This window comes from Myotis myotis, unplaced genomic scaffold (genome assembly GCF_014108235.1).
Source record: "Myotis myotis isolate mMyoMyo1 unplaced genomic scaffold, mMyoMyo1.p scaffold_m19_p_9, whole genome shotgun sequence".
NCBI classification, from domain to species: Eukaryota; Metazoa; Chordata; class Mammalia; order Chiroptera; family Vespertilionidae; genus Myotis; species Myotis myotis.
This window is the reverse complement of record NW_023416401.1, coordinates 58,034,896-58,052,349: the sequence shown is the minus strand read 5'-3', so window position 1 is coordinate 58,052,349 and position 17,454 is coordinate 58,034,896. Positions and strand designations below refer to the sequence as shown.

At 45.2% G+C, this 17,454-nt stretch overlaps 2 protein-coding genes across 8 annotated transcripts in view; one reads left to right on the top strand and one right to left on the bottom strand.

The window, feature by feature from the left end:
• Positions 1-12,924, top strand: part of PHF20 (PHD finger protein 20) — a 139,415-nt gene extending 126,491 nt beyond the window's left edge. For 6 of the 7 annotated variants that reach the window (XM_036321694.1, XM_036321692.1, XM_036321693.1 and 3 more), the window contains 4 exons: positions 325-520; positions 5,464-5,860; positions 8,176-8,422; positions 11,544-12,924. In XM_036321694.1, the coding sequence (XP_036177587.1) occupies positions 325-520; positions 5,464-5,860; positions 8,176-8,422; positions 11,544-11,686 (983 nt within the window). In that variant the 3' untranslated portion in view covers positions 11,687-12,924. The remainder of the gene's footprint in view (positions 1-324; positions 521-5,463; positions 5,861-8,175; positions 8,423-11,543) is intronic. The other variant, XM_036321691.1, reaches the window with a different exon arrangement.
• Positions 12,925-15,647: 2,723 nt separating this feature from the next.
• Positions 15,648-16,541, bottom strand: SCAND1 (SCAN domain containing 1). Its single transcript, XM_036323151.1, has one exon. It carries the CDS (start codon positions 16,355-16,357, stop codon positions 15,848-15,850), a length of 510 nt encoding a protein of 169 aa, XP_036179044.1. The 5' UTR covers positions 16,358-16,541; the 3' UTR covers positions 15,648-15,847.
• Between the last annotated feature and the right edge of the window lie 913 nt (positions 16,542-17,454).

Genomic DNA, 17,454 nt, shown 5'->3' with positions numbered 1-17,454 from the left:
TAGGAAGTCTTTGCAGGTTTAAGTAGGAGAGGGGATGTGATTTAAATTTAAAGAGATATCCATGTTCTCGCTGTACCTCTGGCCACTTCCAGGAGATCAGGAAACTTACTTTTCTTATTACCTTTTTCCCAACACCTAATAGGGAGCCTAGCATTTAGTAGGTGCCAAGTAAATGTATATTGGGTTGAACAAAATAACACACCAATGAACAAAATAAACACACCAATCCATCCTTTCAAAAGTTTGTGTAATGATTGTACAATGATGAAATAATCTGGATTTCCTTCAGGCCAAGTATTAACTCTCTTATTGTCACTATTTTAGGTCAGAGGCCTGGCTTAAAGTACTGGTATGACAAGGAGTGGTTGACTAGGGGACATATGCATGGCCTGGCATTTTTAGAAGATAACTATTCCCACCAGAATGCCAAGAAGATTGTGGCCACCCACCAGCTTCTTGGGGATGTGCAGAGAGTGATCGAGGTTCTGCATGGCCTGCAGCTCAAGATGAGCATCTTGCAGTAAGTGTGGCACGTGCAACTTTGGGGACATGTCTTATTTGGCATGTATGGGAGAAGGATAAATTTGAGAATCTGGAAAGCTACAAAATCAAAGATAGATGACCTTGGTAAAAATTCTCAGTTTTTAAAACATTTAAAAAAAAAAACGAATTTTGGGGGAGGGGAGCAAGGAGGCTGGCCCTCTGTAGGGCTGGGCCTCCCTGAGATCAGCCCCACCCTGGGAAAAAAAAAAAAAAAGAAAAACGAATTTTATTGAGGTATATTTATATATTTTAAGCGTTCATTGAGTCTTGACAAATGTATGCACTCTTGCAACCACCAACATAATCATGATACAGTGTATGTATTAATAGTTGAGATTGTTTTTGTGTACAGTCTGAGTTTTTTGTTTTTGTTTTTTAAATTGTGGTAACATACACATCTAGCATGGGTTGCATGTGGCCCACAAGGAATATTTTTGTGGCCCAGTCAATATAACAGTATGTAAAAAACGTTTTTAAAAAAACTCTAACTTAATTTTTACAATATTCTGTTATACATAATTATTAATAGTGAACTACAATGTTGGCTAATGACCGATCACTATCATCATGTTGCATTCATTTCCCTTACGCGCCTTACGCACAGGCGCACCATTTCTCTCCACTAACACTAGCAGCGAATATTTTAGCAGCCCATTGCCACGTCATTAGTCTTATACTGACTTGTTTGGTGTGCGCAACAGGAAATGTTTCGCTTTTGGAGAACAAGAAAAATAGGTTTATTTGCGTTACACTTATTGATTGTACAGTTATTCAGTGTCTGGTAAGTTAATGTTCAAGAAAAAATACTAATTTTTTATTAAAATGTTCTATTATTTAATGTTAATGACTAGAGGCCCAGCGCACGAAATTCATGCACGGGGCGGGGGGGTCCCCTCAGACCAGTCTGCACCCTCTCCAATCCAGGACTCCTCAGGGGATGTCCAACTGCTGGGTTAGGCCCGATCCTGGGAATTGGGCCTAAACCGGCAGTCGGTCATCCTTCTCACAATCCAGGACCGCTGGCTCCTAACTGTTCACCTGCCTGCCTGATCGCCCCTAACTGGCCAGCCTGATCACCCCTAACTGCCTCTGCCTGCCGACCTGATCGCCCCAATTGCCCCCCCTGACAACCTGGTCGCCCCCCACAGCCCTCCCACTACCAGCCTAGTCACCCCTAACTGCCCCCGTGCCAGCCTGGTCACCCCTCACTGCCCCCTCCCCCTGCCGGCCAGGTTGCCACCAACTGTGCCCCCCTGCCGGCCTGGTTGCCCCTCACTGCCCCCCAACCCCCTCCGCTGGTCTGGTCGCCCTTCACTGCCCTCCCTGCTGGCTTGGTCGCCCAACACAGCCTGCTGTTCGGTCGTTTGGTCTTCCTTCACTAACCCCCCTGCTGGCCTGATCGCCCCACGCAGCCTGCTGCTCAGTCGTTTGGTCGTCCCTCACTAACCCCCCTGCCAGCCTGGTCGCCCCACTCAGCCTGTTCCGTGGTCTGCTTGGTTGTTTCGGATGTGATGGCCCCTGGCTCTTTACATATATAGATTACTCATTTATTTCAGCCCTTGTATTCAGCATGTCTCTATCAAAATAAACCTACATTTCTATGAAAATTGAAGCTTTTGTTTTTTTGTGGCCCACATAAACTTGAGTCTTGTTTATTTGGCCCGCGTTAGCCTTTGAGTTTGACATGCTTGATATACATAATATAAAAATTATCATCTCAATCATTCTTTAGTGTACACTTCAGCAGTGATAAGAGCAACCAGTCTCCAGAATTCTTTTCATCTTGTAAAACAGAAACTCCATACCCATTAAGTAATTCCTCTCCATTTTCCCTCTCCCCAGCCCCTGGCAGCCACCACTCGACTTCTGTCTCTATGAATTTGACTACTCTAGGTACCTCATTCAAATGGGATCCTACAGTAATTGTCTTTTTATAACTGGTTCATTTCACTTACTATAATGTCTTCGAGGTTCATCTATTTTGTAGCCTGTATTGAATTTCCTTTCTTTTTAAGGCTGAATAATATATCATCGTATAATACCACATTTTGTTTATCCATTCATCCTAAACATCCTTGATTGGTAAACGGAGTAAAATCGAAAGCTATTGGAAGAGAGATTGTTGGCAAGCCTGTTCTCTAGCATAGAGGTTGCTCATTAAATATGCCTCTTGATGGTTTGCTTATACAGAAAAGTTTTAGGCTTTTTGGAGCTGGACTTCTGGCTTTTAATGACCAGAGTTTGGAGTTACATAGAGTGTGAATTCCCTTTTGTGGTCGAATTCTACATGTCAGGTGACCCAAGTTTATGTAAACTCTGAGAAAGACATTTGGGTCTGTTGGCTTTTCTAACCTCCCCCTTTTTACCAAATAGGGCAACTGGGCCTTGAGTGGAGCAACCACTCTCCTGTGGATTATGGGATTAGAGCCAGGATTAGCATTCAGGTCTCGGCTCCTGTCAAGTACTTGTTCTAGTCTTCCTAACTGCCTCTCCATGAATTTTCTTTTGGCATTAGCATAATCTATGGCAGGGACAGGTTCTCTTCTGTAAAAATCTCTCCTTAAGTTCTCCCATGAGCCTGCCCATAGATTTCCATTTTAGTTAAGTTATCAACAATGACAAACTAGTGCCACGAGTGAGTTAGACATGACAGGCCACTCTTCGACAAGGTTTTCTTTTGTTTGACTAGTCCTGGAGGCCTCTTGGCGTCAGGCAGAGTAGAGTGTCAGAACCCAGAGATGGCAGGATGAAGGTCTTCTTTCTCTTGCATTCTGGTGCACAGAGGCCTGGGAGTGGTTGAGCAGGGCACATTCAGCAAGAGTATATAATGGGATGGGTGAAAGCTAAGCTGTTATAACAGAGACCCCCCAAAATAGAGACTAAAACAAAAAGGAATATTCTCTCTCACATAATACATGGTTCAGGGGTAGGTGGGGGTCCAGGCCAGGTAGGGGTCCTTTCTCCAGGGTTCTATCTAGGGACTTGGGTTCCTTCCGTCTTATTCCTCTGGCATTCCATTGGGATTATCCTCATCTGCCCGGTTGATGTAGTCTCATCTGTACCTCAGCTCTGCTGCACACCCCAGGAGGGTGAAAGTAGCAAAAGGGAGAGCAAACAGTTTCCTAGATATACCTAACTGCAGGGGAAGCTAGCCAGGTGGCCTTGAGCCCTGCTGAAACTCAGGAATGAGGGTGGAGTGGGTATAAAAGAAGGGAGGATAGTTGCTGGGTAATATTAGCTATTATTGTTACAGTATCTGTTGAAGCAAGCTGAATCAAGTGACAGCCCTGACTAGGATGTCAGAGACTAGCTATTCTTTCACATTTTATGAAATTGGAAAACTTTACCACACTTAAACCAAATTAATTTCTTCTTAATGAGATGCCAGAAATTGACTGAGGTGAGTGGAAGGTGGTCCATGTCAGAGCCTAAAAATCCTCAGGTGATGCTCCTGATTGTGAATTTTGCTATGTTTCTTTTTATTTGCAGAATCAGTCAGAGGGTGTTCTTTTTCTTCTCACTGAGATGCCTGTGCTCCTGTCCCTGTTCCATATTCAGGAACCTTGTCCCTTCCGAATCCCACTTAGATCTTTCATCTTTATAGCAGTGGCTTTGTACTGGAATTAAATCCGACTTCTTCTAGCAATTCAGAAAAAAGGTATAGGGAGACCTTTTTAGTCATTATATGTGGAGAAAAGATCGTGAGAGAGGGGGAAGTGATCCCAGTATGTCTGTGTAACATGGATGGTCTTTCTTATCATAGGTTCTGGATCTTTATTCTCAGAAATATTGTTCCTTAAGGGGACTGGCCAGTTTATTTTCAAAGGCAAACTATAAAACGGATAACTTCGGAGCATCTGTTGTCATTTAAAAAGCAGCATGCATGGTGTACATACCTTTTTCATGATTGTCAGGGCTTATAATGAAAGCCCAGTGTCATCCTTGTGTGGAGTAGTAGTTGGGGCTTCAAATCTTAGCTGGGAGGGTGAAAATTATAAGAGGGAAGAAACAAGACTTTTGTGATTTTCATGCATAGGGGGTCAATACTGTGGCTTCTGTGTTCCATGTTAACATATTTCAGACTATGGTGGACCTGAAAGTTAACAATGACTCCCATTTCCTAATGCAATTAAAATTTTAGGGGTGTATCAGGTCCGGGGTTCCTGGTATAGGCTGTGATACCTTGTTGAAGGTAGCCCAGGGACCCATGCTGCCTTGATGTTGGTTGTTCCCTCTCCTTCCCCAGTGAACAAGAGTGGTATTGGTATTGGGGATTGCTGGAGTGGGAGAGCTGAGAAAGGATAGTTGCAAACCCTTGGGACCAGAATTGTAGGTTTTGTAAGATCACTCAATGCCTTCATATTTATGACCTATTCCATTTTTGCAGGAAGGCTTCAGTAAAGTGTGTGAATTGGGAGTGGGGAGGGGGGGCGGTGGTACTCATCTGTGGGAGTTGCTGGTGAGTTAAGCTTGTGCTTTCCTGGTGATCAGTGTTTCTCAGCTGGGGCTGCGAAGGTACCGTTGACAATTGTACCATTGGATAACTCTTTGTGTGGGATTGTCCCAAGCATTACAGGATGTTTAGCATCCTTGGAGTCTATGAATTAAATGCCAGTAGTACCCCTCATCACTGTGACATTCAGAAGGTCCCCACACGTTTCTACACCTCTGTGAACCAAATGTGAGTAGCATCTGTCTGTCCTCCCATTCACTGCAAGTGTACACAGTGGGAGCTTGCCTGGAGGTGGTTTCCTCAGAGACCATGGATTTCCATTCCCTCTTGCTTAGCAAAAGGTGGTTTGTGATCAGACAGCCCAGGTGGGAGCTCTTTTCTGTGCTGGGAGAGTGTTTGGGAACTGAGAAGCCCCTGCAGTGGTTCCACTTACTCTAAACCTCTTTCCATGTTTGCCTTCCCCACAGAAGCAGGGAGCATCCTGATCTGCAGCTGTGGTGTCAGCCTTGGAAACAGCATTCAGGGGATGGGAGAGCTCATTCCAGACACATCCAAGTCGCTGAAGCCAAGAGCAAGGAGGAAGCCCCAAGCTATAGAACTTTGAATGGGGCAGTGGAGAAACCCCTGCCCCTGCCTCGGTCTGTGGAGGAGTCATATATTACCAGTGAGCACTGCTACCAGAAGCCCCGTGCCTATTACCCTGCTGTGGAGCAGAAGCTGGTGGTGGAGACGCGGGGCTCTGCCCTTGATGCAGTCAACACCCTCCATGAGAATGGTGATGATTCCCTCTCCCCGCGCCTGGGCTGGCCTCTAGACCAAGACAGGAGCAGGGGAGACAGTGACCCCAAACCCAGCTCTCCAAAGGTATATGACTTGCTTATACTTGTTCTTAATTCAGTGTTTGAGTGCTTGTAAATTCTCCTTCTAGGGAAGATGTTTATTATAAGATTACTAGAGGCTCGGTGCATGAATTCATGCACTGGTGGGGTCCCTTGGTGTGGCCTGTGGGGATCAGGCTGAAACTGGCAATCCAATGCCACCTGCTGCTCCTGCTTATCCTGCAACTCCTGCTTATCCTGGCCCTGCTGTGCCTGCCTTAGGGCGCCAGTCAGGGCGCTTGCCAGCCGTGAGCCTTGCGTCTGACGCCCGTCGGTCAGCTGAGTGGCACTCCCTCTGTGGGAGCGCACTGACCTCCAAGGGCAGCTCCTGTGTTGAGCATCTGCTCCTTGGTGGTCAGTGCGCATCATAGTGACCAGTCGACCAGTCGTTCAGTTGCTCAGGCTTTTATATATATAAACTAGAGGCCCGGTGCATGAAATTCATGCAAGGGGCTCAGCCCTCGCAGCCCCAGCTGCCTCGTGGCCCCACAGTCCCGCAGCCCCGCCCACTGGTTGTTCCGGAAGGCCGTTCCGGAAGGTTGTTCCACCATCTGGTCTAATTAGTATACTAGCTCTTTATTATATAGGATATATAGATATTTATTGTAAAATCATATTTAAAATTGCTTATCACAGATGTTTTGTTTTTCCCCCCTTTTAAAATGGGTGTAAAGTCAGGAGAGCTCACTTAAATCAAAGATCATTGGTTATGGGGAATGCCCACAAAATGGCATAGTCTGTGGGAGTTGGGGGTGGAGAGGTAGGAAGTAGCAAGGAGAAAAGGGTTGATTAGGACTCGATAAATGGAACTAAGTTAGGAAAATGAGTTTTGTTGTTGCTGGTTTTTTAAAATGCTATTTATGTTATATTTGTATCTTGGCATGAGCCAAGATGAGTCAAGCGTTGTGTTAGGCATAAGTTTTTCCAATACAGTTCTGTGGTAACTTTACTTGAATATTTAACTTTGCTTAAGAACATAGCCCTGACAAAAGATCAGTCTGTTTGTCAAAATATTTGCAAGTTTCATCAGTTTTCCCAAGCCACTCTATTTTTTTGTTTTTCAAATCATTCTTTTCTGAAACCCATGTCATCTTCTTGCTAAAGTTGTCATCTTTAACTGTTCACTGGTCTTGTTCTATCCTGTCCTCAGTTGTCAGTGAAGTTGTGTGTGATTTAAAAAAAAATGTTTTTATTGACTTTAGAGAGAGAGATAGAAACATCAATGATGAGAATCATTGATTGGCTTCTCCCTTACTGGGGGTTGAGCCCGAAAACTGGGCATATGCCCTGACCTGGAGGTGAACCGTGATCTCTTGTTTCATGGGTCAGCACTCAGCCACTGAGCCACACCAGCCGGGCGAGGCTGTGTGTGATTTGAGAGCTTCTACACCCTGTCATCCTTACTTTCACAGAATTGCTGGTCGGTATCACCAGTGTTAAATATGTTGCTGTTTATTGCTGAACATCCTAAATTATAAGTCAAACAAAGGTGAGCCTAATATCTCATTTAGTCTGTGCCCTTGCCAGTGTCAAAACAGTGCTGAGCAAGGCTGGTAAGGATACAGTTTTTTTTTTGAGGGAGACCCAGTTTCAAGTCTGGACTAGGATCCACTTACTCTGTGGCTCTAAGGTCACTTCACCTCCCCTGGCTTCATGACTTTGCACATAGTAAGCTCTAAATAAATCTTAGCTAAAATCTATTTCATTTCAAATAAATGAGTAAAAGTTTGAGATCACAAACTCCAGAAAAGGTTTACACTCCTGAAGACTAGGCAGATTTCATAGAGGTGTCTGGAACATAATAAAAAACCAGAAAATACTGGGTTTAAACAGGGCAGGCAGGGTTAAAAAATCTCTTTCATTGATGGCAGCCTGACTTTAGGTCAGCACTGTGTTTTATCTGTTTCATCCTCAGGAACATTTAAAGTAGATTTTACTACTACCACCTTTTCCAAAAGGGAACCAGAAGCTCGGAGAGGTGAAATAACTTATCCAGGTTCATGTATTCAGCAAGACATAGAGCTAGGACTTAAAACTCTTGTTTGATTCCCACATATCTTGTTTATACTTGCCCTGCTATACTCTGATCTCAGGGCTCTGGAAGCCATTCTTTGAGGCCCACGTCAGGCCTCGGGCATTGGACAAGCCACTGAGAAGCAGCCGTGGAGTCCTCGGAGCCAGAGGTGTGTGCTGCCCTGAGGTGGTTGCAGTTGGTACAGCAGGCACGTTTTTGGCCAGTGCCCAAGAGAGGGAGGAGAGAGATAGACATTTGTAATATTTAAACTGCAACTGGTTTTTCAGATGGTGTCAAACGCTGGCTGGAGCTGTCTCCATTCAATACTTAAATGTCAATTGCATCTCCAGGTGAGGGAATATGTCTCCAAAAAGGTCCTACCAGAGGAAGCCCCTGCTCAAAAGCTGCTGGACAGAGATGGAGAGGGGCTCCTGAGCTCCCAGCACCAGTGGCAGTTTAACCTGCTGACCCATGTGGAATCTCTTCAGGACGAAGTCACGCACAGGATGGACTCCATTGAGAAGGAGCTGGATGGTAGGTCTCCTCCCTACTTCTCTGCCCATTGGCAGGCACTGTGAGCTTGCCAGGATGAGCTGCTTTCTGAACTCCCCTACCTGGCTCTCCAGGGACAGTGTATTCTTGCCTCCTCTTTTTTACAGTTTCACCCACCTCCATTCTCTTCTCAGGATGGACCAGCCTTACTTTTAGTATTTATCGGTTACTTGTAAGGACTGTGTGATGCTAGGGGTTCTGCCTCACTTGCCCAGTCTTTTCTGTGGAAGAGCAAGTAGGCTCTGCCTGCAGACTGTGTGTGAGTTGAGCAAATCTTTACTGACCGAGTTCTTAATTGGGTTTTAAGGATATCTGAGGATTAGTCTAAAACACACACAGCACTTTTATTTCTCCCCTTGATAAAATCTGAAATGAAGCCTCTTCTCCATATCAGTAGAGATCTAATAGAACTTTACAGAATCATTTGTGTAGTCCTTGGGTATTTCTCCCAGATATTAGTGGTAACAGATGGATGTGGAGGACAGAACTTGTGATGATGAACATGATCAAGTTCAGTCCCTTTTGATCCCCAGGAAGTTGCCAGGTTGGTTTTTGAAGATAAAATTCCTTCTTGATTATTCACTTTATTTCCTAATTATTTGTTTTCATCCTTAAAATAGAGCCTGATTAAGAAATAAATGTTCTGTTTGAGGATGCTGAGTACAGTCAAGCTATTACTTTAATTGGGGATATAAAACATACTATGAAGGAACTCAGGGAAATGCCATATGCTACACAAGCTAGGGTCATAAGGTGTGTCCAGGACGTGTAAGGCTGACGCCATGCTGGGGGACAACTGCTTGAGGGGCAGCAATTACAGCCAGGCTTTCTGGAACTCCTGGAACTGAAGTGGAGCCTTGAGGAGAGGGATGTCTTCTGCTGAAGAGGTGACTCAGAGTGGATGATAAGAGGACTGGTTCTACTGGAAAATGGATTGCCACATTGGACGATAGTGAGAGAAAGAGAGATCTACATGCTTATGTCTTGTCCCTGAGGCAAACCGGAGGAACTGGGATTAGGAGGCTAATTCAGGGTCCATTGTGAGGGCATTTCTGGAAGAAGTTTTTATGTCTCTTTTACGCCTAAAAAGTTTGCTTGGGCTCCTTAGAGTTGTAACTGATACCACTATTTGTGAAAATGCTATTAGATTGCTGAAAGAGGATTGAATGTCAGACTGAAATTTGTTGATTTTCAGAGAATTGGCAGTAGGAGTGGCTCTGGGTCCCTGAGAGAAACCGGGTGAACAACATTCTGTTGTTGCCAAAGGAATCTGCCCTTAGGGGCGAAGTCAGAACCTACCTACTTCTTTAAGATTTACCAGTGTATTGAAACTGGTCGCTAGGGAGTTCTTCTTGCTCAAGAGGTCGGTAGCCACTCTCATGTGACTTTGATTCTTTACTCTTGTTTTCAAGTTCAGTTCTGAGAAAGCAGTCTTACTTATTTATTTTTTTTCAAGTCTTGTACTTGTTGGAGTCAGGAGGAGGGAATGTTCCTCTCCTTGGAATGCCCAGGAACCAAAAAGAAAATCTGATAGAGGGAGGATGGTGAGCTCTGCAGAGCTTGAGCAGTCAGTGGAGCATTTTGCCAGACCATTCCTATATTTTTTCACTGCCTTTGTTGAGTGCCTTCTATGTTCCACGCACAATTGAGTGTTAGGGATATATCATGGTGAGCAAGGCAGACTTGGCCTCTGCCTTCATGGAGCTTGATCTTGTGGTGGAGGCAGATATTAATTAAATCACCCATTATAAGTGATTACAAACCGGTAGATGCTCCAAAGGAGAAGAACATGAGCTAGTGTAGCACTCATAACAGTGGGACCAGACTCACGGTGTAGAATTGGGAGATGTTTCCCTGAGAAGTAACTTGCAGGAAACAAAAGATTTAGCAAGGTGAGGAGGGAGGTGGAGGGCTGGGTTTGAGGAGGGGAGATGCTTGTGTGTGAGTCTTCGAAGCTGCTTGAGAAAGCCTTATCAACTCTAGAGCTGCACTAATATAGTCACTTGCTATGTGTGGCTGTTTAATTAAAATTAAATACAATTTTTATTTTTTTTGTTAAATCCTCACCCGAGGATATTTTTTCCATTGATTTTTTTAAAGAGAGGGAGGAATGGGGGTGGGGATGGGGATGGGGATGGGGGAGAGAAACATTGATGTGAGAGAGACACATCAGTTGGTTGCCTCCCGCCGAACCCTGACTAGGCTGGGGATTCAACCTGCAGCCCAGTTATGTGCCCTTGATTGGGAATTGAACCCTTAACCCTTTGGTGCATGGGCCAGCGCTCTAACCACTAATCAACATTGGCCAGGGCTATAATTTATTTTTTAACAAATTTTATTTATTGCCCGGCTGGCATGGCTTAGTGGTTGAGTATCGACCTATGAACCAGGAGGTCATGGCTCGATTCCCAGTCAGGGCGTATGCCCGGGTTGGGGGCTCGATCTCTAGTAAGGGGCGTGCAGGAGGCAGCCGATCAATGATTCTCTCTCATCATTGATGTTTCTCTCTCTCTCTCTCTCTCTCCCCCCCTCTCTCCCTCCCTCCCTCCCTCTCTGAAAGCAATAAAAAATATTTTTTAAAAAATTTATTGATTTGAAAGAGAGGAAGTGGGAGGGAGAGAGAAGAGATCAATTTGTTATTCCACTTATTTATGCATTCATTGGTTGATTCTTGTTTGTGCCCTGACCTGGGATCGAATTGGCAACCTTGGCATATCAAGACGATACTCTACTAACTGAGCTACCAATCCAGGGTAAAATGAAATACAATTTAAATTCAGTTTCTCATTTGCACCAGCCATGTTTTAAATGCTCAGTAGGTACATATGGCTGATGGCTACTGTATCAAACAACATAGACCATTTCCATGTTGCAGAGAGTTCTATTGGACTGCACTGCTCTAAAGCATTTGAGTTTTGTCCTGGGGTAGTAGTTTGTAGGGAGGTTGATGAATTAATGTTGATGCCTGAACTGGCCTCCCCTTCCTGCCCCCCATGAGTGGTCAAATGGGATATGGTGTTGAAATTGGTGCTGAAATTCTTGACAGTCTTGCACATCAAGTGTTGGGAACTCATTGGATTTTCTCTCTCTCTTCTGCCTGCAGTGTTGGAGAGCTGGCTGGACTATACTGGGGAACTGGAGCCCCCGCAGCCCCTGGCCAGGCTTCCACAGCTCAAGCATTGCATTAAGCAGCTGCTGACGGACTTGGGCAAGGTGCAGCAGATCTCGCTCTGCTGTTCAACATGAAACTGGGCACCCAGAACTAATGGGGACACAATACAGGGGTGCCTGCAGGAGGAACTTTGCATTTTTTAAATAAATAAACCTAGCATGCCGAATGCATGTGACACCGACTGACTTCAGGGATCTGGGCAGACGGGGTGTGATGGACATTGGACAAAGAGGCCATTTGGGCTGCTGGAGGGCAGGGCACTCTGATCTCAGAGCCTACCACGAAGGTAGCAAACAGACTCTTGGGATTCCCTTCTGTGCACATCGTTGAATGGAAAGTGAGTCTTTTTGCACAAACTTCACTTGAAATCGTGCCACTGATGATAAATGGAATGAGAGCCAAAAAAGTTTCGTCGGAAACTGTTGTAGATTCAACTTGCAGCTTATTTAATTGACTTTTCTGTCAGGTTGGGGCACATGCCAAGCCTTGTGGTTTCTGCCTGGCATGGATATAGGCAGCAGGTATCATTTTCATTTTTCTAGCTTCATGGGAATGTCGTGACTTCACCATTCTGTGGAGACTGGGAAGGAGCAGAGGCCTTGGCTGTCCTGCCTTCTCTGTCGGACTCTTCACTTTTTTCATCACATCTTGTGCATGACTTCATGGTACCGGGGACAAGTTTTGTATGCTTTTACCCCAGAGTTGGCTGGGTTATGTCTTTTATAGCAGAGCCCATACAGCCTGTGGAGGAACTAGAATCTCACTGTTCGAAGAAGCTAGGAGGAATTCCAAACTGAAACAGGCAGGGTCTGGGACCCAAAGGACAGCATTTTCTACCCACTTCTTAATATTGACAGCTTCCCAGTTCTATTTAATGTCCAAAAAGTGTTTCCCCAAATTTTGAACTCTTTCACTGTAAAGATTTGTTACAAAGAATGTGGTTTGGGGAATTACCTTATTTTATATTGCTGTAAACAAACTTTAGATTCTACATGTGCCACTTTCCTCCTTCCCTGAAGGGTATATGTTTAATAGTGGCATTTTCAAAATTGTTTTAATATACTTTAACACTTTAAATTTCCGGTTTGTATTATTTTGTGAAATTAAGGTAATTATGCTGCTTATGGTCCAGATACAATTTGTACCTTTTGAGACAATATTTGTTACTCTCACAGGTTACGGTTCTACATGTAATTGCTATATTGTTTTTTCCTTACTAGACAAAGTTAAAGAAAATGTTCCATGTTTTGAGGAGTGACCTGTTTCACTGTTTAGTTTTCTTAATCACTAAAAAAAAAAAAAAAAAAAAAAAGCAAAGCACAGTTGTCCATTAACACTCACAAGTTAATTATGGGTTTATGAATCTGTAATGTTATATGCTGCAAATATTTACTATGTAAACGTGAAGTAGCCAATATCTCAATAGCAATGACAGTATCTCCAGCGATTTGTGGATGGTTAGGCTTTAGGCACAGGTCACTGTGGTCATGAAGGCCTCTGTACCAAGATCTATTTCAGGGAATGCTGTCCAGCAATTTGTTCACCATGTGATATAAAATGAATTTAGGAGAAGTTGACCTGCTGTAGCTTTTCCATCAGAGGGAATACATGTAACTATGACATCTGTAATAAAGCTGACACAATTCCTCTACAAAGAGGCTGTTTCCCGTTGCTAAGGTTGGCGTTTCTGGTATCGGAAGAAACCCTCTAGGAGTGTGCATGGCATCTATGTTTTGCATAATTTATCAGACAGCCTCATAAGAACTGTGTGATGCTTGTCTGAAAAGGGAAGAAACACGATGGTTTTCTGTAGCCACAACTGTGAGGTATGACGACTTGTATTATTAGATTACTGATATTTTCCCCCTTAAAATAAATGAGTGTCACATTTGAGGGAGCTGTAACTTTAAGACAATTTCATGTCTTTTTCAAAGATGGAATTAAACTACCCTAATTTTGTCCGTTAGTTGGGCTTATCGTTTAAGTTCTGCAAAGAAAAAAGTCCCATTTCATTCATTGTGACTTTTGTCTGTAGGGAAGCAGGGATGACTCCAAGTTCTGGGAACCTCAGTGTGCTTCCCTAATTTAAAGCCATGTTAAGGGGCTCCATCCTCATTACTGGGTCAATCTGAATAAACCCCAAGTTGGAGCACTGGAAACAGTTATTTGCAAATATTACTGTTACCATTTAGAAATATGTACACTACCTAAGTTTTGAGTAAAACTACCCACCTTTTAAAAAATTGCCTTGACAAACAGTTCTGGTTTGAGTAATCATTTTGTTTCAAGTGATAGAGTATATGCAAGGTGGACCCTTGATGAGCCAACGTTGCACTGTGGATACATTATGTTTACGCGCTATTAGAACAGAAGGCGCTGTATATAGAAATGTTGCTTTGAAGCAATATTTGCAAAACATGCAAACTTCTGTATCTGTATTTGGAAAAAATAAAACAGGTTTTTGTTGCTATGTTTGTCAAGTTATTGAGTTATAAAATTATTCTAATATGCATTAACTTTCTATAATCTTTTAAAGGAAGTCTGTTTTTACATTCTAAACAGATTTTTCTGCAAGGAGGCAGATGGATATAAGCTCAAACCGTAAATCCCAAGAAAGTATGCAAAATACTTTTGAATTAATTTTAAGTGTGTAATATTCAAAAGTAAAATGTCCCACACCAGCCTCTAGCCCAGTGGTTCTCAACCTTGGCTGCACATTAGAATCACTTGGGAATCTTTTTAAAATCCTGATTTCTGGGCCTCATCCTCCGAAAATCCTTTGTTATGGGGTGGGGCCACAACATTAGTAACAAAGAAACAGAATTTCCAGGGGATGAGGCCCAGAAATCAGGATTTTAAAAAGATTCCCAGGTGATTCTAATGTGCAGCCAAGGTTGAGAACCACTGCTCTAGCCCATTCTAGCTCATGTGTTGTGAACTGCAGGCTTATTAGAGTTTGATTATTGAAAGCAGTGCAGGGAAGACAGGTTTGGTCTTCCTGATGATATGGCACCCCAATGCATTTAGGGTACTTTTGAGACAAATCCAAACTGCCTGTGGACCCCAATTAGCTCCTTCCTGGTTGGGCTGAAGACTTAAGGAACAGAGTAGGTTTTAGATTTCATAGTAGCTTCCCTATTTCCATATTCCTTCTTCCCTTTCTTTTTTTCTTAATCCTCACCTGAGGATATTTTTCCCATTGCTTTTCAGAGTGAAAGGGGAAGGGAGAAACACTGATGTGAGACACATTGCCTTCTGCAAGCAAAATGCTCTACTTGGACACACTGGTCAGGGCTCCTTCCTATCTTTCTAAACAATTATGCTTATTTAAAAAATAAATGGAAGTGGTTGGAGAGAAATTTAAATGGGTAGCTCTCCTGGCAGGGCAGCTCAGTTGGTTAGAGCCATCTGCCTGATAAGCCAAGGTTGCATGTTCGATTCCCTGGTCCGGGCACATAGAAAAATCAACCAATGAATCCATAAATAAGTGTAATAACAAAGTCAATACATTTAAAAAAAATGCCTAGCTCTAGCAATATAATTAATTAGTTCACACCAGTTCTGCTTAAATCCTTCTAGAAGCCTAAAATTTGGCAAAGACGGTGAACCTGGAGGCATAAACCAGAGCTAGCAAGAACTAGTCTATCTCTAAGGAACTGCTCTGAAACCTATTAAAACAGCCCAATGGTTTGGGCCTTTTGGGAATCTGTGCCCAGGCAGGCTACTAGTGGCAGTGCTGGTTTAGAGGTAGTCAGGTAAACAATCATTTAACAGAGCCAGTTATTTGCCTGCCTGATGTCACAAAAGTACCAACCTATATGGCAAGATGTGTCACTATTTTCTCACGTAGGAAAACAAGCTTACATTCTAGCTAGTGAGAGGGGCGAATATGGAACCCTAATTACAGACTCCAGCAAAACAAAGGACACCCAAGTAGGGTCCTGGGAAGCGTGCAAGAGAAAAATATCCCAGATGTGGCGAATGCCTCGGCCTAGCCAACACGTAAGGATCCAACAAAACCCAACGTAGGCCAAGTGAGTAGGAAACAAAGGCTTTATTCTCATGGGCTCCCACTAACCAGAAAGAAGGTTGGAAATACGCTCGGGAAAATAAACGCAGTAAAGAACGAAAAGGGCTACATCAGACCACAAGAGCTGCCAAAGCTCGTTTTCATTAACGTGGAGTGGGGAGCGAGGCTCCAGTCCTGAGAGCGCCGGGACCAGGCCGCCCGCCGCTCAGCCGGTGATGCGAACATCGGTGCGGCGGTGAAGCCGCCTGGCCCGCGCCGCCTCGGGCATGATGGCGAGCAGCTGCTCTTGCACCAGCATCTCCACGATCTGCTCCTTCGTGCGGATGTCGGGTCGCAGCCACTGGCGAGAGAGCTCCCGCAGCTGCCGAAACGCCTCTCGCGGGCCCGCTGCGTCTCGGTAGCGAAACTGTCGGAAACGCTGGCGGAACGTCTCCGGACCCGGCCGGGAGCCGCCAGGGCCTGGTGAGGAGTGCGGGACGACTTCAGCAAGCGGCGCGGGCCCCAGGGGTGCGGGCCCCGCGGAGGCAGCCACGGGCGGAGGGATCGCTTCGGGAACAGCGTTGGCGTTGGAGGGTTCAGGCGGTGGAACCTCAGGAATCGACGAGGAGCCCGCAGAGTTACGCTCCGGGCCTGGGCTCGGGCCGGCTCCTTCCTCTTTCTCCCGCGGCGGCGCGGAGCTCCCAGTGGCCGCCAAGCCCTGATGGGTCGCCTCCATGACTCCGGATCGGGACGTGTCTCTTTGTCTTACGGCTGCGGGTCCAGCACTGCGTTTGCGCCAGGTGGGCGAGAGGAATACGTTTTCCGCTAAAGGAGAGAGTCTGCGCAACCGCAGGGAGGCGGGCTCCGGGGGAAGTGAGAGCGCGCCAACTCACCGACCGCGGCGACGCCCCTAGGCGGACGGAAGCGGAAGTCTCCTCTGGCGTCTCTATGATGAGCTCGGCGCGCGAGCGCCCGGAAGCCGAGTCCTGGCGACGGAAAGCGGCGCCCCCTCGCGTTCGCGAGTCGCGTCAGGAGACCTGTCGCGGGCGAATTTAAGCTGCGGTGGCCCTTCCTTGGAATGGTGGAGCCTCTAAGCACCAGTTCGAGGAGTCAGAGTCGGTGGCCGGGGAGAAGCCGGAGGAGGAGGAGGAGGAAGAGGAGGAGGAGGAGGAGCAGGAGGAGCAGTGGGGTTCTCTTCCGCTGTAATCTCTTCACTTTGCAGGTGACCGGCGCCAGCTCCTGTGCGCGTCTACTCTGACAGCGGTTCTCAACCTGTGGGTCGCGACCCCTTTGGCGGTCTAACGACCCTTTCACAGGGGTCGCCTAAGACCATCCTGCATATCAGATATTTACATTACGATTCATAATAGTAGCAACATTACAGTTATGAAGTAGCAACGAAAATAATTTTATGGTTGGGTCATAACATGAGGAACTGTATTTAAAGGGCCAGAAGGTTGAGAACCACTGCTAGACCCTGATTAGGACGCCGGGATGGGGGGGGGGGAGGGGGCGCGGTGGGGCACTGAGGGAAAGTTCTCTTGCTCTGTCAAAAGTGGAGGGCATCCTGCCTTCCTATGTCACAAAGTAAATACTCAAGAACTCTGCCATTATTATTTCTTGCGTGTCCTCTGAAACCAAGGGACAGGTGATTCTGAGTTGGGCTTTTAACTTTAGGATTAGTAAATACACTAATGCATTGCTCCATATGGTGGTCACTAGCCACATGTGCTTACTGAGCCCTTGAAAGGTGGCTAGTTGGAATTGAGATGTACTGTAATCTAAAATACACAAGGGCCCTGCTTGTTTGGTTCACTGGATAGAGGGTTGGCC

Bases quoted from the DNA above. Each gene is read 5' to 3' on its own strand.
- SCAND1 (XM_036323151.1), bottom strand. From the start codon at position 16,357: ATGGAGGCGACCCATCAGGGCTTGGCGGCCACTGGGAGCTCCGCGCCG.